Raw genomic sequence first — 26,132 nt, 5'->3', positions numbered from 1 at the left:
ACATTCAGTCTCCACAGTTCTCTCTCTGGATGTTGTTGGCACTTTCCATCACAAGTATATTGGAATTGCAAAAGCATAAGCTTGAGCTTTATCTTGAGTAAAAAAGTGATTATATAAGCTTCCAATATCAGCCATATAGGATATATAGGAACTGGCTGATATGTGAATGGATCTTTAGGTCTTTAGGTCCTGTTTTATTTGTTTATTTTTCCAATAGTATTTTATTTTTCTAAATACATGTAAAGATAGTTTTCAACATTCAACATATTTCCATAATTGCCTTGTTTTTCAAGACCAAAATGCTATATTTTGGTTTTTTTCAGTACCCACAGTTTTTTTTTTCTAGATGTAGATGGTATTTTCTATCCTAAGTCTATTGGAATTATAGGATGCATTCTTTAAAATGGAGGATGCATTCTTTTCCAATACTTTGGGTAATGATCACTCACAGAAACATTTGTCCAGGGGGGAGAGGTCCTATGGAATAAGAGCAACACTCTTTCTCTGGAACTGTTAGGGGAAGTTGCTGGGTGAAATGAGGAAATCCCATTTTTACTGCCTACCCAAAACCTCACACCTTCACTGAGACTAGTAGCCCAGACCCTCAAGTTTATTCCCAAATTCCCTAGGACAATATGACTCTGGAGCTCTATTTATAATTAGCATTCACTCACCAGTAGGATCATGCAACACCTGTATGCCTTATAGAATCTGGTTTAATCTCATGGTTTAATTTAGAATTTAGAAAGCTTTTAGAGTCAAAAAATTAGGCTCAAAACAATCCTATGGCAGGAGAGGCAGAGGCTGAATATCACTACCCTAAAAGCTAACTGAAGCAAATAGAGCCTTGCATTGAACCCACAGCCATCAGAGAAGGCCTAGAAGCCAACTCTATGCAAAGAATCCTATATTTGTTTCATGCTACTCTCTGAACCTAAACCCATCCTAAAAACTCTCCTCCATTGGATTTTCTTTGATATATAGTTAGATAAGCTAAGGATGATCATAGAAGGCATGCTGACTTCATCATCCACACTGCTATCTATGAGTATGGTGCCACCTAAAGCTGCAGTCCCCTTAGAACCAGGTAAAATTGACTCACACACCACCTGTCCAGCTTGCAGCCTAGACCTGAGCCAGCAAGTCAGCAGGCTAGTACAGCGTTATGAACAACTCCAGGATATGGTCAACAACCTGATGACGACTCGACCCTCTAGAAAGTATCATCTCCAAAACCAAGTAAGTCTGGCTGAGCTATCTTCCATACAGGGGTATGCTAGAGAGTAAGGTTTCAGGGACACAGATTTCAGTTCTCTAGTCTAAACTCCACAAACCTCCACCCCTAAGTGGGGAAGTAGAAGCAGGTATCACCTAAAAGTAATTGGGTATCAATGATTCTCCTTCCCTCATACTCCCCAGAGACTCCTATTTTGTTGGAAAGAGTGGAATGTTAGCAAGGGTTTGGGAGGAAATCCCACATCACATCAATCCTACATCACCAACTGCCTATTCAACAACACCAATGGGAGTAGGCATCTCAAAACCAATATAAGGGCTGTGTGGTATAGTGGATAGAGTACCAATCCTGGAATCAGGAAAACCTGAGTTCAGATCTGGCCTCAGACTCTAGCTGTGTGACCTTGAACAAATCACTTTATCCTAATTGCCTCCCTTCCCTCCCCAAAAGAGTCAAACTCAACATAAATGAAATAGAAATCATTATTCCTCTCTCCTCAAACATCCTCTTCCTAAATTTCCTATGATATGTCTAGAACATCACCATCCTTTTAATCATCCAGGTTCAAAATCTGGAATATAGTCTCAGCAATTCACTTATAATTCTGCCTCCATATTTCTTGCATCCATACCTTTATTTCCATTCACATGGCCACCACTCTAATTCAGACTCTTAATTGTGTTCATCCCCAGACTACTACTATAGCCTCCCAGTTTTTCACCCTGTGTTCAGTGTTTTCCTTGGAGATGCATCCTCAACACAATACCAAATTGACATTTTGCAAACACATATCTGACCATGTCACTCTTCTGCCCAAGGGCTCCCTTTTGCTTCTAGGATAAAGATACAAACTTTTTTTTTTGTTTGACATTTAAATTCCTTCACAAATCTGATTCTAGACTATTTCCAGGCTTATTGCACATTATATACCCTATAATCCAGCTAAACAGGTATATATACATTAGAGAGGAATTTAAATTTAGGCCCTCTCCCTCAAAAGCTAGTGTTCTTTCCACTGTATATCCACATTGTCTCACTTCAAGGATCCTAGAAGAGGCCTATCCTGGTCTCCCAAGTTATTAGGTATTACTTGATATTTACTTTACAAATGTGTTGGGTTTTATTTGTTATTTTTGTGAGGCATTTTCGGTTAAGTGGCTTGCCCAGAGTCATGTAGCTAATAAGTTCCAAGTGGCTAAAGACACTCTTGAACTCAAGTTCTCATGACTCCAGGACCAATGCTCTATCCACTGTGCTCTTTAGCTGCCCTGCAGATATGTTGTATATACTTCTCTAATCTATTGTTTCCACTTACAGGAAGATGAAAACATTGTGAGGGCAGGAACAATTTAATGAATGCTTGTTGAATGAATGAATGAATGAATGTAGAGGCACTTCCCACACCTCCATCACATTATCTGCACTAATTATTCAGAAATCTGAGATTCCATGCAATAAAGAAACAGAGCTGGAGGGGTCCTCTTCTCCCACCTATAGAACATACATTTCCATAGTGCTAGATTATTAGGTGGAGTTCCTGCCTACTTCCAGCTGCTGGGTTGGGGGTGTTGAGAAAGAGCAAAATTTATCCTCCAAACTACACCAGGAAAGTACAACTACTCAGTGTTTCTTCAGTACATCTCTTGTGGTCAATCATTTCTTTAGTAGGCTGCTGTCTATTTCACATAATTTGACTTGGGACTTTGACATATCCTGAAAGAAAGGTCTATGAGTTTGTGGGGAGGGCAAGAGTCAAGCCATTAGCCTAAAAATGGCTTCCTTTTGTCCTTCATCCCTACTACTCAGGATGAAGAGCTACTGGGTCATATCCAGGCCACAATACTTCAGGTGCAAGGTGACTGTGAAAAACTTAACGTCACCACAGGCAATCTCATTGAAGATCACAGGCAAAAGCAGAAAGACATTGATGTGAGGTTTGGGCCAGGCTGGGTTGCACTGGGAGGAAGGGGCAGGAATGAGAAGGGGAAAAGGCTAGAAATGCATGAGTTCTCCAAACCCCAAGTCTGGCCCTTAGTGATTCTCGTGAGGTAGAAGAAAGAATCACTGTAACCAATTTCAAAATGGCATCCTTAGGTCCTCTACCTCTAGCCATCACCCTGCTTCAGAATCCTACAGAGAGATATATTGACCTGTAGGACTGGAGATTTTTCTTGGGCTCAAACTTAGCTCTACTCTTGACATAGCCTCCCTCACTCCCAACTCATTCCAGTACATCCAATGCTTTTATTTCTGTCTCTGTCCCTTTTAACCTTCTACCTAGGTGCTGTATCAATCCCTAGAAAAGCTAAAGAAGGAGAAAGCTAACAGAGAACATCTGGAGTTGGAGATTGACGTGGTGAGAGGTTGTGCACACCTAACAGGCCTGTTGTACCAGCTAATTCTTTGAAATGCATTTGAGGTTGGGGTGGTGGGGACATGTGGGGGAAAAAAATCAAAGAGAGGTTGGTTGCTGCCACAGGTGGATATCTGGTGGGTGGCTGAGATGGAGTATGTCCCCAGAGAGACAAGTTCATTGAGGGATACCTCCACTGCCCTTACCCAATGTGGGCACCTCCTTTAACTCTCCTGAGACAGAAAGCAGATAAGACTGCCCTTGCTGCCAAAGTGAGTCGGATTCAGTTTGACGCCACCACAGAGCAGCTGAACCAAATGATGCAAGATCTGCTGAAAAAGATGAGTGGGCAAGAGAAGGACTGGAAGAAAGTACTGGACAAGCTCCTAGTAGAAATGGATACCAAGGTGAGGGACCCTACTTTGGAGTTGGAATTCTTGGGTACCTAGTCCCTGAGAGTACCTGGGCATTCAAAGAGCTGAAGATGGCACTAGGAGAAAACAAACTAAAAAAATTGTGCCCAGATAGATAGATTAGGTAATCTTGCCTTCTACACCAAGGATTTTCTACTATTTTCAAAAGGTGGAATGTGGCTTGGAATTATTGCTATTGTTCCCCCTCCCCTTCCCCTTTCCTTGTTTTCTCATTCCCTTGGTCATCCATATCTTCCTGAAATTAATTCTTGTTTTTCCTGAGGAAGCTGGATCGCCTAGAGTTAGACCCAGTGAAGAAGTTGCTAGAGGATAGGTGGAAGTCCTTACGCAAGCAGCTGAAGGAGCAATCCCCACTCTATCAGTCTGACGAAGCTGCTGCCATGCGCAGGTGAGCTGAGTGGTCAGACACTGTGAGATCACACTTGGGTGGGGGTGGGGTAGGGAGGGGAACTGGAATGGTCCAGCACAAATGAAGGTAAAGGAGCCCCAGGAGTCAGTGGAAAGACCACAGGATGGAACGACCGATTCCGATAGGTTAGTGGGCTCCCTTGTTCTGGGAGAGGGGACAGAGAGAGACTTCTCACACTGTCTCTCTCTGGAAGGGCCCAGGAGAGACTTGGATATGGATATATCACTCCCCAGGCTCTCTCTGCACTTAACTGTTCTACAAGAGGAGGAGAGCTGAAATATCCAGAACCACCAAGGGCTTGATAACATTGGAGCATAATTCTACCTCCATGCCTAAGTGGGGCTGAACTGGAGTATCTCAGCCTGAGACACTATCATCCTGTGAAACTAGGACTATGATACTGGCAAACCTGGAAGGTAGCAGAGTTCAGGTCCCAGCTTTTCTGGGTTGGGCCACTAGAGGGCACTAGCAAATTATCATCAAGAATTTGTAAATAAGTAACCACAGTTCCCAAATTGCAGGGAACTACATTAGGTTCCATCTGGAATGAACCAGGGCAGACTTGTCCTTTATCAGTCTGCTTTTCCTCCTGGGAAAGAAGATGTGTCAAGGAGAAATAATTTAAGAATTATCAGACTACTGAAAGCCATGATCTTAGAAAGATATTTCTAGCAACATATTTCAAGAAATTATAAAGGAAAACTTCTCCAATATCCTAAAACCAAAAGGAAAAAATGGGAATTGAAAGAATTCACCCATCACAGTCTGAAAGAGATTCCCAAATGAGAAAGAAGATATGGTACCTACAGAGAGAAATATAACTGACCTGTACATATGTGAATGTGAATTACTGGAATGTATAGTTTATGGATGTGAGATAAATTATTTCTCTCTCATATTCATAACTGATTATTGAATCAGAACCAAGGTTTTTCTTCTTTTCTACTTCCTTATCCAGAAATCTGGTGTAGGAAATCTTTCTCAAAGACAGTAAAAAAAATTCTTAAGTTTGGGCTAATGGAAGGATTTCTGTCACTGTATTTACACAGTCATATCTAAGAAAATGTGATTTCCCCCTTTTGTGAGACAGGTGATATGGAAATTGATGAGTTTCTTTGACCAAGACTTGGATAATCCAAATCACATACCTCAAAACCCTCATTGTTATACGGCCCACCTTCCATTATTAATAGTCACTTTCTCATCAATTGTTAACCAATTGGGGCAGCTAGGTGGCGCAGTGGATAGAGCACCAGCCCTGAAGTCAAGAGGACCTGAGCTGTGTGACCCTGGGAAAGTCACTCGACCCCAATTGCCTCAGCCAAAAAAAAAAAAAAAAAAAAAAAAAAAAATTGTTAACCAATTAGAATTGATTATCACCTACTCTTCCAAAGATATATAAACTGTAAGCCCATCACCATAAGGGGTCTTTGGCATTCAAGAGTGCCACTGACTTTGTTTTTTTTAATAAGTATGCTAATTTTATTAATAAAATAATTAAATTACCCAGAAACTCTCTCAAACTTTTAAAATGTCACAGTTATGTGTGTAGATATTTCTGTATGTGACCATCTTGTGCATGAGCAGATGCTACCTACCCTAATCCTTGGCAAGTACTCAGGGCTGGGATCAAAGGTGGTTTGTTTTTTTGTTTTGTTTTGTTTTGTTTTGTTTTGATTTTTAAATAATATTTTATTTTTCCAAATACATGCAATGATAATTTTTCAACATTAACCTTTGCAAAACCTTGAATTCCAGATTTTTCTCTCTCTTCTCTCCCCAAGACAGCAAGCAATCCAATATAGGCTAGATCATACACAATTCTTCCAAACATATTTCCACATTTGTCATGCTGTGCAACAAAAATCAGATCAAAGGTGGGGGGTAATCAGGAAAAAGAAAAAAACAACAAAAAGATGGAAATACTATGCTTTGATCTACCTTCAGACTCCATAGTTCATTCTCTGGATGCAAATGATACTTTCCATTATAAATCTATTGGAATTGCCTTGAATCACCTATATTTCTATATTTGTGATGTTATATAAGAAAAATTATACCAAAAGAGAGGAAACCACAAGAAAGAAAAAGAAAACTAAAAAAAGGTAAAACTACTCTGCTTCAATCCACATTCAGTCTTCATAGTTCTATCTCTGGATATCTCTGGATTTTTCCATCCCAAATCTATTAGAATTATCTTAGATCACCATATTGTTGAAAAGAGCCAAGTCCATTACAATTGATCATCACATAATCTTGTTACTTTGTTCTCTTGGTTCTGCTCTTTCACTTCACTGGAAAGACTCATATAAGTCTTTCCAGACTTTTCTGAAATCCGTCTGCTCATACTTCTTTAGAACAATAATATTCTATTACATTCATATACCATAACTTATCCAGCCATTCCCCAATTGATGGGCATCCACTCAGTTTCCAGTTCCTTGCCATATAAAAAGGACTGCTACAAGCATTTTTGCACATGTAGGTCCTTTTCTCTCTTTTATGATGTCTTTGGGATAAAGACCCAATAGAGACACTGCTGGATCAAAGAGTGTGCACGGTTTTATATCCCTTTGAGCATAGTTCCAAATTGTTTTCCAGAATGGTTGGATCATTTCACAACTCCACCAATAATGCATTTAGTTTCAGGGTTATTTTTACTCAGGTTTTATTTCCAACTTATGTGTTCCCTGCTTTTTTGTCCCAGGGTTCAGCACTATTCTTTTATATATATATATATTATAACTTTATTTACAAGATAAATGCATGGGTAATTTTTCAGCACTGACAGTTGCAAAACTTTTTGTTTCAATTTTCCCCCTTCTTCCTCCCATCCCTTCCCCATATGGCAAGTAGACCAATACATGTTAAATATGTTAAAGTATATGTTAAATACAGTATATGTATCCATATCCATACAGTTATTTTGCTGCACAAGAGGAATCAGACTTTGAAATAGTGTACAATTAGCCTGTGAAGGAAGTAAAAAATGCAGGCGGACAAAAATAGAGGGATTGGGAATCCTATGTAGTGGTTCAGACTCATTTCCCAGAGCTCTTTCGCTGGGTATAGCTGGTTCTATTCATTATTGAACAAATGGAGCTGATTTGGTTCATCTCATTGTTGAAGAGAGTCAGGTCCATCAGAATTGATCATCATACAGTATTATTGTTGAAATATACAATGATCTCCTGGTCCTGCTCATTTCACTCAGCATCAGTTCATGTAAGTCTCTCCAGGCCTTTCTGAAATCATCCTGTTGGTTATTTCTTACAGAACAATAATATTCCATAATATTCATATACCACAATTTTTTCAGCCATTCTCCAAATGATGGGCATCCACTCAGTTGCCAGTTTCTGGCCACTACAAAGAGGGGTTCAACACTCTTCTTGGAGTAAAAAGATAAGAAATCCCTTCAGTAGTGTTTGTCTTTCACATAGCATGATATGCAGGAGAATTTACCCTCAGGTCTTCTATCCCAACAGGCAGCTTTTGGCCCATTTCCATTGCCTCTCATGTGATCGACCCTTGGAAACAGCTGTACCTGGACCGTGAGTGCTTATATACCACCATCCCTTTAGAGAAATTTCATTTGTCTTCCTAATTCCTTCCTAGGACAGTGTCTTCCTAATTTCTTGACTTTCCCTTACCTTTCTTCCTTCTCTTCTCTTTCTCTCATGTTGAAGTAAATATTTGTAAAGTACTTTGTAGACCTGAAAACATTGTATAAATTATTACTTTTATTATTACTTACTTATTTAAATCTAATACAAAGACCATCTCCTTCCCTGGGCCTGGGAAGGTGTATTTAACAGATTGGTGTGGGGGTAAAGGGAAGTAATAATCTTCTAGGGAATATTAAGGGCTCTCTTTTTTTTTTTTTAATGAAATAGAAGTCTTATTGGATATTTGTTTAAGTTCTTAGGCAAGGTCCAAAGTCCAAGTCATAACTAATATCTTTGGGGTGAATTATTTAGCTACTCTTAACTACCATAAAATGGATAGAATAAAGGGGATCAGAATGGTAAAGGCCAACTGTGCCATAATCTAAGATGGTTCTCAAGGCCAAGATTGTATGTCATTGCAGATTTCAGATTCCCTGATCTGAAAAGATATGGCCATCACTCTAGGATACAAATTTTCTTGGAGAATTGATGAATATGATAGAGAGAGCGCTCTTGTCACTACCTGCCCCTCCCCCAACTGAATTTATGTAGGAATCATAAGTGGACTTAAATTAATATGTATTTCTCATGTTGTTCCCATTCCTCATGGATAGAATCATCCCCTCAGTGCCTAGCGGCCCAGGACTACCAGCACATCGTTCTAATCGTCCCTATACCATCTATGAGTTGGAGCAAGTTCGTCAGCAAAGCCGCAAGTATGGGATGGCTCTGGCTGAAGAAGCCCTGTGTGAACGGGGATAATAGAAATAGTGTCAATTTCTAGAGAGCTGGAGAAAAGACTCAAAGAAGTATATTGGAGTTGGGTCAAAGGATTTGTTGCTTTGTGGGGATAAGGCTTGGAGCACTAGAAATGATTGAATCATTAAGGTAGATGAAAGCTTCCCCAATTCAGCCTTTCCCCAGAGTTCTAGCTACAGGTCCTAGTGCTGACCTCTTTTTATGGTCCATTCTCTGCTAAAATTGAGTTCTATCCAAGACTCTCCTGAGTACTCATCTATATCCTTCAAACAACTCACCTTGAGTTACAGAGCAAGGAATAAAACCCATCATTTGGGGTGACAGAGTCATGGGGAGGCAGAGGAGAAAGTGAAGATGGGGAGCAGATCAACAAGCATTCATGTATAAGGATCGATTAATTAACAAGCATTTTAATAACTTACTGTGTGCCAGGCACTGTGCCAAGCAGAGGGTTTACAAAGAAAGACAAAACATGATCTCTGCCCTCAAGGAACTCACATTCTAATGATGAGATAACATGCAAGTGACTTATGTACATATAAAATACATGGATTTTAAAAGGAAAGTAATCTCAGAGGGAAGCTATTGGGAGTCCTAGTGACCAGGAGAGGCTCTGGGAGCAGGCATATCTTGAAGACTGAATTTGAGCTGAATCTTGAAGGAAGTCAGGAAAACCAGAAAGGAGAGAGCATTTTAGGACTAGATAAAGGCATGGAGCCCAGTGGGAGATGAAATGCCCCCAATGTTTCTGGATCACTATTTGTTGTTTTTAGTCATTTTTTGGCCATGCCCTCATTTGGGTGTTTCTCAGCAAAGGTACTGTAGTGATTTCTCATTCCTTCAGCTTGTTTTAAAGGAGAAAAAAAAACTGAAGGGAAAACTGGGTTAAGTGACTTGTTCAAGGTCTCACAGCTAGTAAGTGTGGAAGATGAGCCTGGCACTCTATCCACTGCACCATCTAGCTGACTCTATTAGGTCACAGAGACCCTTAAAGTAGAAAAAGGCTGGAGAGATAAGAGGGATTTATGAAATGCTTTAAAAGCCAAACTGAGGATTTTGTGTTGGATCTTGGGCATCATGGGGAAACATCATTCCTTGCGTGAGACATTTGGGGCTCTGCTGAAAGGCATTTTTAGTCCCAGGGCTCATAAATTTGACTCCCCCAAATTCCATAAGTACAACTTGTTTGGAGATCAGTAGGGTGAATGATTGGACTCAGTTCACAGTTTAAATTTTAAATCCTGTTTCAGGGATAGTGAGTAGACAATTTTAGCTTTAGCACAAAGTTGTCATTGGAAAATCTCCGTAGAACTGGCCAGCACCAATCTCTTTCTCTCTAAATGCCCCATACTATTAATTATTAAATTACTATACTTATTTAATCTGTTAAATAGAAGAGAGGAATGGGTGGTATTTGGACCAGGGGATCTCTGACATCCCTTTCAGATCTAACAGTCAATGGTGTAACCATTAGCTCATCTGATTCCTCACAAGAACTTTATGTGAAGATAGAACAAGTATTATCATGCCCATTTTACAGATAAGGAAACTGAGGCCCACAAAGATAAAGCTACTTAGTTAGGTGGCTCAGCTGAGACTTGAACCCAGGTCCCCATGACCATTGCTTTTTTAGTAGAAATATACAGGTTTGTTTTTTGTTTATATATATATTTTTTAACCTTGCCAAATCATCATATATTCTGTCAATTTGTTCATTCACAAAATTTTGTAAAAGACTCTATCTGCTGTGATGCCCCATGACATTGAATTTATTTTTAAGTGAAATTAAATGGCTTTTGATGAGCAACAACAACAAAAACACCCTACTTTTTCTCCCTATTAGAAAAAAGGGAAGAAAAAGAAAAGAAAAATGTTACCAAAAATATAGTCAAGCAAAACAAATGCCTGCATTAGCCATATCTTGTTTCTTTGTATCTTTGTATCTCTATTAAGAAGTAGGTAGTGTGCTTCATCATTGATCTTCCAGACCAATTATATTAAATGTAACATCCTATGGTAACTCCTCTTGCACTATGTAATCTCCTCTTTCTTTTGATGACAACCAAAGTGGAAAATTAATACTCCCTTTCCCCCAAAAAAAGAGAACACAAGAAAGACTCTTAAGACTATGGGTGGATCTTCTACAAAGGGCTGATGGAAAAATGAAGACTAAAAATTCCTGGAAAAAGAAGTCACAAGCCTTGCTAGCTGAAGTGAAGGAGCATAGCCGCTGCAGTAATGACAGATCTTTCCATGTCTGAATATGTATCAATATCTGTGCCTTGCTTTTCCCATAGGGAATATTTGAATAGCATTTCCCTCGAATTTTAGAAAACAAAGCTCTTCCCTGCCTTAGCTCATTCAGTCCCCACAACCACCCTGTAAGATAGTTCTTACAGTAGGAAAACAGTAGGAACTATCTCCTGCTCTTGTTCTTGTGGAGAGGATGCTTAGTTAGGAAAACCTAAAAAAGCAGTAGAGAAATGATAGCTATTGTTTTCCCTTTACAGATTAAAAAAGTAGGTCAAAAAGAAGTTAGTTAAAAAGCTTTTGCCCATGATCACACAACTGGGACTAGAATCTTCTGCCCTTGTACATGAATCTCTTTCTGCTCTACCATACTGACTTTTAAGGTGGGTGATAATTGTAGTTCTGTTGCTCTCCCATACTGCCAACCACAGTGTGGCACACAGTAGGCCTTTAACAAAGAAGAGAATGCAATAGAATTGAGCAGAGAGCTCCTGCCAGAGGCCTCTATTGTTAAGAGGAAATATCTTTCTATTCTGGGGTCTGGATGAAATTTCAGGAAGCTGAACTAGGAAAGTGGAGCATCTAAGAATACAGCCCTAAGCTAGGCTTGGAAATAATTGGCCTAGTTTCAAGTTAGGGTTAAAGGATAAGGTAAAGGGATTGGACCACTTCACACAGTTTGCTTTGGGACAAAGATTAACAACCCCTCTCTCTATCATCCCCAGCATGAGGTTGGGCCCTGCCTTCCAACGCATGGAACTGGGACAGCTGGAACGAAGTGTAGGCCGCTTGCATTCCATGCACTCCAAGATGCTGATGGATATAGAGAAGGTACAGATTCATTTTGGAGGCTCCGTCAAAGCCAGCAGCCAGATGATCAGGGAGCTGATCCAGGCCCAGTGCCTCAGTTCCTCCTACTACAAAAGGTAGGACAATGGAAAGCCCTGTACCCTGAGGAGGTGGGTTTAGGAGGAGAGTGCTTAGAGAAGAGACAAAAGTTCTGGGATAACCCTTGTCATTCTGATAAAGCATCTGGAATGCTCCAAACACCTCAAAATTCTTATTTGGCCTCTGAAGTGATAGGATTCTGAGTGCCCTACTTCCTACCCTCCCCCTTGGGTAAAAATGAAATAGAAAAAACTGAAGTCTATCCAGAATAACAGGGAAGATAAGAAGGATGAGATGTAGTCAGCTTTCTTTGTTCATTTTTTCCCCATATAATCTCTTTCTTTCTCTCTCTCTCTCTCTTTCTCTCTCTCTCTCTCTCTCTCTCTCTCTCTCTCTCTCTCTCTCTCTCTCTCTCTCTCTCTCTCGTTGATTCATGTTGATCATATTTTTTTTTTTTTTGGTTTGGTGAGGGTGTCAGTCATTCAGTTAACATTAAGTGCCTACCTCTGTGCCAGAAACTGTACTAAGCACTGAAGACAAAAAGAAAGGCAAATAATAATTATAATAATAAATAAATAACCAGTGTATGTGCATTCCCAGTTCACAATGCCTCTTGACTGCAGCTTTCCCAACTGGGACATGGCTCTTTTTATGCTATACTTATTGTACCTTCTGCCACTCTATGAGTCACTCCCTTCTCCCTTCTATTGGAGCATTGTAGCCATTGTCCTCTGACTCCCCAAAGAGAGCTGTTCAATTCATCACCTACTGTCCTGCAGAGTGAGCAGTATATCCTGTTCCATCACCCTCATTATGGTTGTCTTGTGAACCTATAGCTACTGTCTTTCACAGGATTCAAGATATGCCAGATTACTCCTACATGTCAGTGCCACGACGTTGTGGTGGCAGCCATACACTTACCTTCCCCTATCGCCGCTATGCCCGCCTACAGCACCTAGCTCAGTGTGTCTATCCTACGGAAGATGGACAGGCCTTGAAGGTATGGAGGCCTTAGCTGGGGAGGAGAGCACAGGAAAGTGGCAAGGGAAGCAAAGATTTACCTGACTTAGAATTATAGATCTTAAATTTATGGAAAGTACCTGTATCTTAAGACTTCACTCATAGGAAGTTCTGTCTGCTCTTGTCATTCTAGCACATATCTTTTTTGAGGCTATAGGGATGACTTTATTCATGGAGTGGATGGGAAGGGCGTTATAAAAAGGTCCCTATGGCCCTAGTTAAGGAGTTCCTCCTAACCTAGGGTCCATGAACTTATTTCAAAAATTTATATAACTATATGCCTCTATAATTGATTTCCTTTGTGTGTATTTTGTGTACTTGAAAACATTATTCTGAACAGGGGTCCCTAGAGTGGTTTTTCCTCTGACACAAAAAAGGTTAAGAACTCCTGGCATAGATATGGATGATTGATGCAAGTTGGTAGTTTGAGCATGGGAGGTCTTGAGCAATCCTATAGTGATGACGATATGTCCTTGCAGCATGAAGTGGACATCTTGGGCCTAGATGGACATATCTACAAGGGAAGGTTGGAGTCAAGGCTTCCTGGAATCCCAAATAAGGAAAGTGAGTATACAGGTGCACAGAATCACCTATATCCTCTGCATTAAACTGATTTTTACCAGGCAATTAGGCAACAACACAGAACACTAGACCTCAGCAACCAACAAACATTTATTAAGAATCTCCTGTGTGCCAGAATACAAAAAGAAGCAAAAGATAGCCCTTGCCCTTTAGGAGATTATAATCTAAAGGGAAAGAAAACATGCAAACACACATACACACATGTGTACCTATATATATATACACATATACATACAAGCTATATACAGGATAAATGGGAAGTAACAGAGAAAAGACACTGGAATTGAGAGGTTAGGACAGGCTTCCTATACAAGGTGAGAGTTTATTGGGATTTAAAGAAAGTCAGGGATGTCAGTAATTGGATCAGAGGAAGGAAAATGTTTCAGGCATGGGGGACAGGCAGAGAAAAATGCCTGGAGCTGAGAGATGGACTTTCTTGTTCATGGAACAGCCAGGAGGAGGCCAGTGTCACTAAATCAAAGAGTACATGTCAGGGTCTAAAATATGAGAATCCTGGAAAGCAAGGAAGGTTTATGAAGGGCTTTGAATGCCAAACAAAGCACTTTGTATTTGATTCTGGGGGTAATAGAGAGCCACTGAAATTCATTGAATGTGGAGACAGGGGAGTTACCTGAGCAATTCTGCATTTAGGAAGATCATTTTATGGCTGAATGGCAGATGGATTGGAATGAAGAGGTAGACTTGAGGCAAGCTGACCCCCCAGCAGGCTTTGGCAATTATGCAGGCCTGCACTGGAATGGTGGTGCTATCAGAGGAGAGAAAGGCATATGGGAGATGTTGTAGAAATGAAATGACAGGATTTGGCTTTGTTTCCTACTCCCAGCATCATCCTCTCTCTACCCTGAGATGACTTCCCCAATATGCAAAAAGTTCAGATTCCCCATGGACCTTGTGCCAAGCACAGAAATGAGATCCTGGGGACCGATTCTGCAACCTCTCCCCTTCAGGAGTATGCTGAAGTCCTTATAGCAGGAAGACCTGTTCAATACTGGGTTGAGGGGTTCAAATCCCAGTTCTGTTACTTACTAGCTGGGTGACCTTAGTCAAGTCACTGACTTAATCAGCCTCAGTTTCCTTCTCTGTAAAAGACTAGATCTCTAAGAGATCTTCTAGCTCTAAACCTAAAGCCATACTCTTTGCCCTTGGACTTACTGCCCAACTGGGCAGCTAAGTAATGCCACAGTGACTGGGTCCAGGGTCTGGAGTCAGGAAGACTCAACTTCAAATCCAGCCTTGGACCCTCACCAGCCCTGTGACTGGCCAAGTCTCTTCACCCTGTCTGCCTCAATCTTCTCACCTGTAAAATGCACTAGAGAAGGACATAGTGAACCACTCCTGGGTCTTTGCCAAGAAAACCCCAAATGGGTTCAAAAAAGAGTCAAACACAAGTAAAAAAAAATTACTAAAAGGAAGCAAGACAGCAACCCACAATGATCAGCTTCCCAGATGCCCTCCTTGCCTATGGATCCCTGCAGGTGATATGCTTTTCTGCTTGCACTAATCCCCTTTCCCTAATGTTCATCTTCCTGCTACCTTTCCTGATACATCCAGGTCCTTTGAAGAACAAACCAAAGAATCTCTGTCCTGTTGGGCAAAATAGGCAATCCCCTTCAAGACCCCAGAGTGCTCAGATGTTGGTAGCTTCTATGTCAGGTAACGATTTGGCCCCCATTCCTGGATTCCTTTTCCTTCCCATCCCAACCCTGGGCCCCTTGGGACTGGCACTTCCCCATAGACTCTGACATAAAAGGGAAAGAGGTCGGAGGGGAGGTTGTGAAGGAGGGCTTTGGACATTGGAGAAAGTGTTCAAGACTTGGGAAAGATGGGGTGGAGGGTCAAGATTAAGCTTGATTTAGGCATTTCTCCACCCTGGATTCTATCCATGAAGTGCTGGATTTTGCCTCAGGACAGGTCTTTCTAGGACATTGGTTGATACAACCTTTAAGTAGTGGCTGAGGTATGAGTATGGGGGGAAGGGGGTTAAGGTTCTTTCCAAAGGCTCCCAAAACAACTAGGTACATTCTTGTCCATAAAGTGGTTTCCTCTCTTTCCCAAGATCTTTCAGAGATACTGTTGTCCAGAGAGCAGAGCTAAGAGAAATAGATGTAAAAAACAACTTCCTAATAAGTGGAATGAGCTGCCAAGTTCCCCCTAACTGAAAGTATTTACTGTGTATGTTGTGAGGGGGATTTTTGCTCTGTTATAGGATGGCTAAGATGGTTTCCGAGGTCCCTTTGAGCTCTTAAGTTTCTGAGATTCTGTGAGTGACACCTACCTCTTGGGGCCTCACAACCAGAAGAGGGAAGGGTCCAGGTGGTCCTTAAAAGGAGGATCTTCCAGAAACATGGAGATTAGTGAAAAGAACATTAGACTAGGGAATTAGGTCCCTGTATCTGCTCTGATACTAGTAAGCTGTATGTCCTTGGACAGTTCGTTCTCATCGAGGTAAATTGAGCTGGATGAGGGAATATGTCCTATGACTAGAAATTAGAGACTCAGCAGACCTATTTAGGCTCATTGAAGATTGTTCCAGAGTATCTTCAGGGACTCCTTGAGAAAGGGAATAGTAATTTACAGATGGTCAGTCATACTCCTATTTCTCAGGACTCTAACAAAGTTTTAGACTGTTCTGCTCTACCCTAAGGCTATAGGGGATGTATATTTAAGGAGGAATCTTAGTCTTAGCCCTGTCATTTTTACTCCCACTGGAGTTTTAAACAATATTTAGCGGGATGGGTAAATATACACGGAAAGAAGAGTTTAGAAGAAATTACTATACCAACAAGTGAGAGTTTTGCCCAAAAAGGAACCCTAAAAGAATTGTTGGGGCCTGTTTATTTTGCAAATCACAAGGGACAAAGGGGTCCATTTGACTTTTTGTTTGTTTAACTTAGGTATAAGGATTCAAAACTTAAAACTTGTATCCCCATAAACACTGGCTCTATCCTAACCTTGAGATTTTTAGTACAGCCCTACATCCAGTTCTGTGGTCAGTATGGCCCTGGTGAAGCTAGGCAAACAAAAGGCCTTGCCCTGTTGGGCCTACTAAGTAGAGAGAATTCCTTAGCACACTGGTTTCTTGTAGAATCCTTCTGGACTATGCCCTCTCTTAGAGATTAACCAGGTTGCATGGAGAAGGCGCCAGGAGTCTTAACCTCTGTTGTTTCTTTTGTCTCTAGCCCAGCAAACAAAGGGCAGACCTGTGTCCTCTCAGGGGCGCCTCACACAACTTAATGGCACACACCCACCAAGCCCCAACTCCAATAACCTACCCTAACACATCAGAGGATGCTTATTGAGATATACATGAATCTCCTCTACTCTGCCCTGAATGAAGACCAAGTAGTAATACCCTGAGGCCTCAGAAAAAACATAACTTCAAGCATAGTACTTGCCAATAAATGTTTGCAAAGAAGATGGCTGAGTGTTTATATTCAGCCATTGAGGATGGAAGGGGGTGTGGCAGGGAAATGAATGTATGGTAACGGTCAAGATGACACTTCCTTAATTAAAAAAAATAAATAAATAAATAAAAAAAACCTATTCTGCAACCACCAGAAACCACAGAACAGAATGGAATAATGTACTCTGAAGAGCAAAGTAGTTCAAGATGAAACACAGAGATGTAGTCTGCAAATCTGAATATAATCAGCAATAAATGGATGCATTCATTAAAAGATATATTCAAAGCATTCCTACAAAAGAAAACACAGAAGTGAGTAGATTAGTTGCTTTGCAAACACATGAAAAATACCCTCCAAAAAGCAAACAAATGGAGCAAAGGAAACATAAATACCAAAATAAATTACCCCTGAAAAAAGAGGGGAAAATAAAAAGAAAATAACATTTCTAGGGTTAAAAAAAATAAACCAAAAAAAAAAAAAGAGCATTAAGACATTTGTTCCTTGGCAATCAGAATTAAGTGACTTGCTCAGCTAGTACATGACTGAGGCTGGATTTAAGTTTAGATTCTCCTAACTCTTCACTGCACCACTTAGCGCTGTCTATTTCTTTCTAAACATGCAAAGGAGACAAGGATGAAAATGGATCTTAAGAAGAGATGGTGGAGAAAAAGGACTGAAATACCACCGATTAACCCTCATATCACTTCGCGTTTAAAAAAAAAAAAGCTGGCACTTCTTGGTGCTATTCTAGTCTTATAGTTCGTCTGTTTTTGAGATCATCCAACCCTGAGATCCACTTAGCCAAATGCGGGATGAGGTTCCTCTGAACAGTGGTGAAGCATGTGCCCAACTTTACACATTTCCCTCATCAAGATCATGGGTCTCCCTGGGCTATTTGCTCTGGTTCTAATCCTCCCTTTCTATGTGAATGCTGGCTTCCTCAGGTTGAATGGGGTGGACCAAGACAGCCATCTGTCAGTAGGATGCTGCGCTGAGTGAAAGGGGAAAAAAGGTAGCCGCTTGGTGCTTACTTGATCATTGGCTAAGGGTCTCTCAAGGTGTGAGTCCATTTTCAAATTCCAAATCAGTAGCTGCTTGTCACCTGGAAGGCTGCTCTCACTCTTCTGCCCTTAAGTCTTCTGCTTATAGGTATAGCCTACTCTGGAAGCATATCTGGAAGGCTATTGGGTCTCTCTCCTCAACAGCACTAAGGCCCTAGGTTTTTAGCCTGCCTTTGCTGCATTCATTTTCTCTTTCTCCTCTCTATGAACCATGAAGCTAGCTTGCTTCCTGAGCAGACCAGAGCTATATTCAGAATGAGGGAATTTGGCATGGCACAAATTTGAAGGCTCTTGCCTTTCTCACTGTTTGTTCTCTTGACACAGAGAGTTCAGTGCTGGGTTAGAAAGGAACATGGGGATGTTAATAGTCCTATCCTGATACTCCTTCCCTTGCCTCTTCCCTCTTTTCCAAAGTGCTTCCTCCAGGATGGCAGCAGAGAGGGATATATAGAACTTGTCAGACATTCACATTTATTGGCAACTTTGGGCCATCTTCAGCTCACAGAGACTTCCCTACTACTGTTGAGGAATTGCCTATATTAGGGGGGTATAATGATCAACATGAGTTCTATTAGACTGAATGGAGAGAGGATTCCCTGAAGAGTTGTTCCCATGTCAAGGGACAGGGTGCCTGGACTGACAAAATACAATAAGTAATGGGTACCTTTCTAAGTGCTGAGATATACAAGAGTAAAATAAAATGCCCTCAAGGAATTTACTGTGGGGAGAAAACATATTTATGTATAATACAAGGTAATTTAAGTAAGGAAAGGGCAATAATGACTGGAAACATCAGGAAAGGTTTTGTAGACCCTTTCTCATCCCCAATTATCTTCTGCCCTGCTGTGACTAGAGTGTAGCTTACCCTATTCAGCTCTTGCCCAGAATTATAATTAAATCAATACTATAACTTTTGTCTTTGCAAAGCCCAGACCAAAACACCCTTCTTCAGCCACCATTCCTTTATATATTGTCTCCCACATTAGAAAGTAAGCTCTCCAGAAGCAGACAAGATCATTCTTATATTTGTATCTGCAGTGCTTAGCCTATAGTAAATGCTTTATGATTGTTCAGTCTTTTCAGACAAGCCCAACCCTTTGTAACTCCCATTTGGGATTCTCTTGGCAAAGATACGGAATGGTTTACTTTTTTCTTTTCTAGCTTATTTTTACAGATGAGGAAACAGAGACAAACTTACTCAGGTCTTACTGACTTCATGCCCATCCACTTTATCCAGTGTGTCACCTAGCTGCAAGTGCTTACTAAGTGCTTTTTTACCCATTAACTAATTTATTCATATTTAGAGGAAATGGGGCTATAAGAGTAGCTAAGTGGTAGAATAGATTAATAATGGAGTCAGGAAGACCTGAATTCAATGTGGACTCAACTAGCTATTGTTTTTCTTTTCAACTGAAGTGGTCCCTGAATTAAGAATTGAGAAGACAAGGTATAGGAGAAGCAGATATGAAGTGCAATCACAGGAGACAGTGTAGATTACACTACTGGTAGTTCAGTTTAGTTAACACAAAGTTTGTGAAGGATCCAGGTCATTAAAGGCTTAAAACTCCAAACTGAGAAGTTCATGGTTTATCCTAGAGACATTGGGAGCCATTGAAGGCTTTTGAGTAGAAGAATGATAGTAGTCAGAGCTTTCCTTAGGAAGACTATTTTTGGCAGCCATTTGGAGGCTGGGTTAGAAAGAGACATTGGATATAGAGAGATCCATTAGGAGATTCCTGCAATACTTCAGGTGAGACATGAGCATCTGAGTTAAGGAAATAACCCCATTACGTGGAGACAAAGGGACAGATGTGAAATATATGGAAGTATTACCATCAAGACTTGACAAATGATTGGGGGTAGAGGAAATAAGGAAGAAGGAACAATAGGTTATGAAGCTGGGTGAATAGAAAGATGGTGGATACTCAACAGAAATGAGGAAGCTTGGAGGAGGGGTAGGAGGGAGAATTGATGATTATTCCTTTTAAATAAAGAGAAAGAAAGAAAGAAAAGGAAAGAGGGAAAAAGGAAGAAAGGAAGGAAGGAAGGAAAGAAGAGAGGGAGGGAAGGAGGAAGGGAGAGAAATAACAATCAATTCAGTTTGTGGCAGCCCTCTTTGTGGTGGCCAGAAACTGGAAACTATGTGGATGCCCATCAAGTGGAGATTGGCTGAATAAACTATGATATATGAATGTTACGGAATATTATTGTTCTGTAAGAAATGACCAACAGGATGATTTCAGAAAGGCCTGGAGAGATTTACATGAACTGATGCTGAGTGAAATGAGCAGGACCAGGAAATCTATACTATACGATGATCAATTCTGATGGATGTGGCCATTTTCAACAATGAGATGAACTAAATTATTTCCAGTAGAGCAGTAATGAACTGAACCAGCTACACCCAGTGAAGAACTCTGGGAGATGATTATAAACCACTACATAGAATTCCCAATCCCTCTAATTTTGCCTGCATTTTGGATTTCCTTCACAAGCTAAATGTACACTATTTCAAAGTCCGATTCTTTTTGTACAGCAAAACAACTGTTTGGACATGTATACATATATTGTGTTTAATTTATACTTTAACATATTTAACATGCATTGGTCAACCTGCCATGGTGGGGGGGGGGAAAGGAGGGGAAAAATTAGAACAAAAGGTTTGGCAATTGTCAATGTTATAAAATTACCCATGCATATATCTGGTAAATAAAAACTATTAAAATTAAAAAAAAATAACAATCAATTCGATCAGCAGTTAACAATGCAGGATTGGTGTATAAGAGAGAGTTATGGGTAGGATGGGTGGTACAAGTTATGTTTGGAATCAGAAACATTCATCTTCCTGAGTTCAAAATCAGCTTCAGTCATTTACTAATTGTATTACCACAGACAAGTCACTTAATCCTTTTTGCCTTAGTTTTTTTTTTTTTTTTAATATTTTCAACTTAAGAAATAAAACAAAGCAGAATAAAAAAGGAAGATTGCACATAAAATAGATTTTCAAAATCTATTATGTATAATTTGCTTTTCTTTTTAAATATTTTTGGGGTCAAGAAAACCCCAGATGGGATCACAAAGAATTGGAGACCACTGAACAACAAAGGTAGGATACATAGGTGGGAGAGTCATCTACATAGAATTGATCATTGAATTGAAGGGAGTTTAGGGGATTACTGTGAGATATCACAATACTCCGTGCTAAGGGGATTGAGAGGAGAGAGGGCAGATGGATGATGATTAATAAAGGGAATGATCCAGAACAGAGAGACAGATGGGGAGGAGGACCAGGAAAGAGCAGTGCCATGGAAGCCAAGGGAGGAGGGTGGTAAAGACTGTCCAGGAAAAGGTAAACAAGGTACTGAAAGCTTCAGAGAGTCCAAGGAGTATGAGCACTGAGAAAAGGTCATTGGATTTAGCAGGATCATTGGTTACCTTGGAGAGAGCAGTTTCACTGAAGGGCTGCATCCGAAGCCAGATTGTAATAGATGGAGAAGTGAGTAGGTGATGAAGTGGAGTCAGTGAGCCTACAAGATTTTCTGTCCCAGAATTCTCTCTCACTTTCTTCTCTTCGTACCAAGCCGAGTACCTTCCCTCACACTTTACAGAGATAACTGAGGCCATTGCTTCTCCCCCAAACTTTTGACATCATCCTCACTCTCTCCTTTTTTTTCTCAGCCTCTGACAATGAGGGAGCCCTTCTACTACCCAGAGCTGACACTTCCCTGCCTGGCCTTGACCTCATCCTCTGGCAGATTGCATTCTTAATCACTCTTCTAATCTTCAGTCTCTCTACAAGTTCCTTCCTTGTTGCCTACAAGGGCAGGGAATAAACATTTATTAAGCACCTACTATGGGCCAGCCACAATGCTAAGCGCGTTACAAATATTCTCTCATTTGATTCTCACAACAATTCTGGGAGGTACTTGATATTATTGTCCCCATTTCACAGTTAAGGAAACTGAAGTTAACTGACTTATCCAGGATCACACAGTTAAGTGTCATGAGTCACATTTTAACTCAGATATTCCTGACTTCAGACTATTCCCTGGGCCAGTTAGTTGTCTTGAAGAACAAAACAAATATTTCCCATCTTTAAAAAACCTTCACTAGACCCCTCACCGGAAGCTATTTCTCATCTGTTTTCACTTAACCTTTTCATATCACAACTTCCCCTATCATGGCTTCCATATATCACGGATCAGCATAAGAAATTAAATGGGAATTTGGGGGGAGTTTTGCAGAAGCTGCAAATGACACATAAAGGCCAGCAGATGATACAGAGCCTATGACCAAATACTTAATGCTAATTTTATAAGGTACTGTAAATATACCATGAAAGAAAAACAAATGTTGCTTACTTACTTGTTTTTTTTTCTCACTTTTCCTCCTTTTGATCTGATTTTTCTTGTGCTACATGATAAACGTGGAAATATTTAGAAGAATTGCATCTGTTTAACTTATATTGGATTACTTGTTGTCTGGGGGGAAGGGGAAGGGAAGGAGAAAAATTTGGAACACAATGTTTTGTAAGGGTGAATGTTAAAAACTATCCTTGCATGTATTCTAAAAGAAAAAAAAAAGCTATTATTATCTCAAAAAGTAATTTTTAAATAAAAATTTTAAGCATAACAACCCCCCCCTCCAAATTCAGACTTCTCTGGTATGAAGAAGTCAGAAATCTTTATAAGGATTTTCCATATTTCTGAGGCACTACACCCCTAATCCCCATAACTTGGAAGGGATAACTATACTTTCATTCTCCCAATTTCCTCTCCTCCCTCATTTCTCAATCCTTTGTATTCTAGCTTCCCACCTCTTCACTCTCCAAAGTTCTTTCCAAAGAGCCAAAGGTATTACCAACAATACCTTAACTACTAAATCTGATGGTCTTTTCTTGGTGTCATTCTTCCTGACTTCTGTTCACTTTGTTGGCCACCCTCTCTTTCTGGATACTCTTGTTTTATCTCATTTGATGATCTCATCATCTCATATGGGTTTATTATCTCTACTCAGATAATACCCACATCTATGTATCTAATGACAGTTTCTCCAGTCTTACATTTATTATTGTTCAGTCATTTCATCTTTAAAAAACCTGTGATCCCATTTGGGATTTTCTTGGCAAAAATATTGGAGGGGTTAATTCTTTCTCCAGGTCACCATACAAATGAGGAAATTGAGTTAAATGATTTGTCCAGGATTACACAGCTAGTAAGTATCTAAAGTCCTGCCTGGAGGCCCAACATTCTATCCACTGCATCATAACTATTGCCTAAACGAATTAGATTCTCATTCTTTTACCTTATATCCCAGATCCATTGTTTTACATTGACTGTGATTCAAGACCTCATATGGGAGTCACATAACTGACTATTGAGGTTGTGAAATTATGATTTATTATCATCAAATGTTTGATGTGTGTACCTGTTTTATATACCTATATTCCTACACCTAGAGTCATGTTACCAAATGTCATTTAGATTTGTTAAATTAGATACCATAGGTATCTCAGTTTCAATATGTCTAAAATAGAATTTATTATCTTTCTTCTCATACCTGATGCGGGTGTAGCCCCCTTTAAGATTCCTTTTCTGATCTACAACTTTCTTTGGGACTGACCTTTGTTTTCAAGATCTGGTCAAAACTACCCTTTTGTATTCCAAGGGGAGAGATCCATATCTGAGCCAGTTTGGGCTTGTACCCAGCTCCCACCGGATCTGAGCAGGCTTGGATTTTTCTCAACTCCCACTATCTGCTCAAGTTTCCCCAAAACAGTTTCTTCCTTATCTGAAAAGCCCGCCAAGAATTTGGCGCTGCCCTAGGCTCCTTAAAGCAAATAAAAGAGCCAAGGTGGAATCATCCCTTGGCAGAGAGTTGAAAGATGCCAGCAAAGATGCTTTGCATCACAGACTCTCTGTCCTGTCACTCTGGTGTATTTCTTCCTCTATCTAATACCTTTTACTAACCAGACTTTAACCTTGCTTCCAAACCCTGCAATAAACCTCTTTTTATCAATTTAGGTTTTTTGGGCCTGTAAATTCCTTTACAGGGGACTCTCGCTGCCGCTAGACCTCATTTAACTTTGTATCTTTGCACCGAATCCTAAGGGGTTGCAGGAAAGCTCCACTTGACCACTAGACCTCAATTAATCCTAATTTTATTGAGGTATAAACCTCATCATTAGGTATATACCTCATCAATACCCATGTTCTATTGCTATTTCTGTCCAGAATATCATCATCCTTTCAGTTTCCCAGGTTTATAACCTTAAGGGAATCCTCACTTTCACACCAACCCATGCTATATAGCCAGTAAGTTGCCAGATCTTATTATTTCTATCTCTAGTACATCTCTGGCATCTACCTCCTCACTACTTATACAGCTACTACCTTAGTCTAGATTCCCAACACCTCTCATGTGGACTACTTCAGTAGCTTCCTAGGTGGTATCTACACCTCAGTTCTTTTCCTACTCCAATCTGTTCTTCATACAGCTGCTAAAGTTATTCTCCTAAAGCAGCAATGTAATTATATTGTACCCCTCCCTCTTTACAACATATTCAATAAATTCCAATTCTATCACCTCTTGAGATTAAATATCTATTCCTTTTTCTGACTCTTAAAGATTTCACAACCTAACCCCAATCTATCTTTCCAGACCCTAACACCCTAAGCATGATCCAGACAAACTCACCTTTTCCTATTCTTCAAATATGGCATTTTAACTTCTTCTGGTGCCTTTTCACTAGTATCCCATACACTCCATTTTCACCTCGGATTCATAAAATCCTTCCTTTCCTTTAAGATGAGCTCAAGCACTCCTTACAGGAACTCCTTAATCACTCTTCCAACAACTGGATCCTCCCTAACTACCTTACATTTGTTGTTATTGTTCAGTCGTCTCAGTCATGTTTAACTCTGTGTGATCCCATTTGGGATTTTCTTGACAGATACTGGGAGTGGTTTGTCACTTCCTTCTCTAGCTCATTTAGGAAGTACCTGTGGCTGAATTTGAACTCTGGTACTCCTGACTCCAGGCCTAACTGCCCCTACTTTAAATTTAATTACTATTTGTTTTTCTTTTATTTTGCATATATTTATACACTTGCATAAGCTCACTTATGGAAGATAAACTGAATAGACAGTTCTGTTGTTTTAGCTTTTGTATTACCATGGTCTCGCCTAGGGCCTGGAACATAGTAAAAAATAATAAATGCTTGTTGATCATTTCAAGGAGTCAGAGAGTAAAAGAGAAAAGTATAGGACAGTCATTTGAGGGGTGTCAGGATGGATGATTGTTTTGTTTTTAAGGATGGGAGTAGATCTGAGCATTTAATCATTGATTTAGAACTAAAACCTCAGAGGTCAACTCATCCAAACTCCCAACATTTTTCAGATGAGGAAACTTAGACCCAGGAAAGATAGTGACTTGACTCTAAGATTTCGAAGGTCACAATTCAAATCCATGTCCTAAATGCTATAATCCAACAATAGTCCTTCCATGGTTCCAGTTTCCTGCATGTCATAAGCTTCATGGAAGAAGTCAGTAGAGAGATATAGATTGAAGAGGAGAAAAGGACTGAGAAGAGGAGAGAGAATAGGGTTGGGAGAATAAATAGAGAAAAGGAAGAAGGACCATCAGAGAAGAAGGATAAAAATATAAATGAAGGGGGTTGAGGTAGGGAATAAGAATCAGCTGAGAACATATGGTCTTGGTTTTCTCAATGGAGTAAAAGATAACAAAGTGATGCAGGAGAGTGCTGGACTTGTGTCAGTAAGATCTGAGTTCAAATTCTGTTTCAGACATTAGTTGTGTGTCTCTGGACAAGTCACTTAACCTGTTTCCCTATTTATAAAATTTGTGTGTAATTCTGCTTCACTTAAATCCAGATTCTCAGGTAAGTCAAAACATCACCTTGTTATGTCATTCATTGGTCTTTTTCAAAAATTGAAGGATGAACAACAATAAAAATAACAGTACGTACCTCCCAGAATTTTTGTAAAATAAGTGTAAAATATTTTGCAAACTTTAACATGTTATAAA

General features: G+C 40.0%; 1 protein-coding gene across 2 annotated transcripts in view; it reads left to right on the top strand.

Moving 5' to 3' along the window:
• QRICH2 (glutamine rich 2) overlaps positions 1 to 17,036 on the top strand; it is a 32,417-nt gene extending 15,381 nt beyond the window's left edge. For both annotated transcript variants that reach the window (XM_074260807.1, XM_074260806.1), the window contains exons 10-21: positions 985 to 1,239; positions 3,044 to 3,166; positions 3,519 to 3,593; positions 3,833 to 3,997; positions 4,291 to 4,412; positions 7,922 to 7,987; positions 8,716 to 8,817; positions 11,836 to 12,036; positions 12,851 to 12,998; positions 13,498 to 13,582; positions 15,173 to 15,274; positions 16,801 to 17,036. In XM_074260807.1, coding sequence (XP_074116908.1) covers positions 985 to 1,239; positions 3,044 to 3,166; positions 3,519 to 3,593; positions 3,833 to 3,997; positions 4,291 to 4,412; positions 7,922 to 7,987; positions 8,716 to 8,817; positions 11,836 to 12,036; positions 12,851 to 12,998; positions 13,498 to 13,582; positions 15,173 to 15,274; positions 16,801 to 16,898 — 1,542 coding nt within the window. In that variant the 3' untranslated portion in view covers positions 16,899 to 17,036. The remainder of the gene's footprint in view (positions 1 to 984; positions 1,240 to 3,043; positions 3,167 to 3,518; positions 3,594 to 3,832; positions 3,998 to 4,290; positions 4,413 to 7,921; positions 7,988 to 8,715; positions 8,818 to 11,835; positions 12,037 to 12,850; positions 12,999 to 13,497; positions 13,583 to 15,172; positions 15,275 to 16,800) is intronic.
• The last annotated feature ends 9,096 nt before the right edge of the window (positions 17,037 to 26,132 follow it).

The sequence above is a fragment of the Sminthopsis crassicaudata genome, chromosome 4, assembly GCF_048593235.1.
Source record: "Sminthopsis crassicaudata isolate SCR6 chromosome 4, ASM4859323v1, whole genome shotgun sequence".
In the NCBI taxonomy this organism is placed as follows: Eukaryota; Metazoa; Chordata; class Mammalia; order Dasyuromorphia; family Dasyuridae; genus Sminthopsis; species Sminthopsis crassicaudata.
The sequence above is the reverse complement of the archived record's forward strand: the minus strand, read 5'-3'. Positions and strand labels throughout refer to the sequence as shown.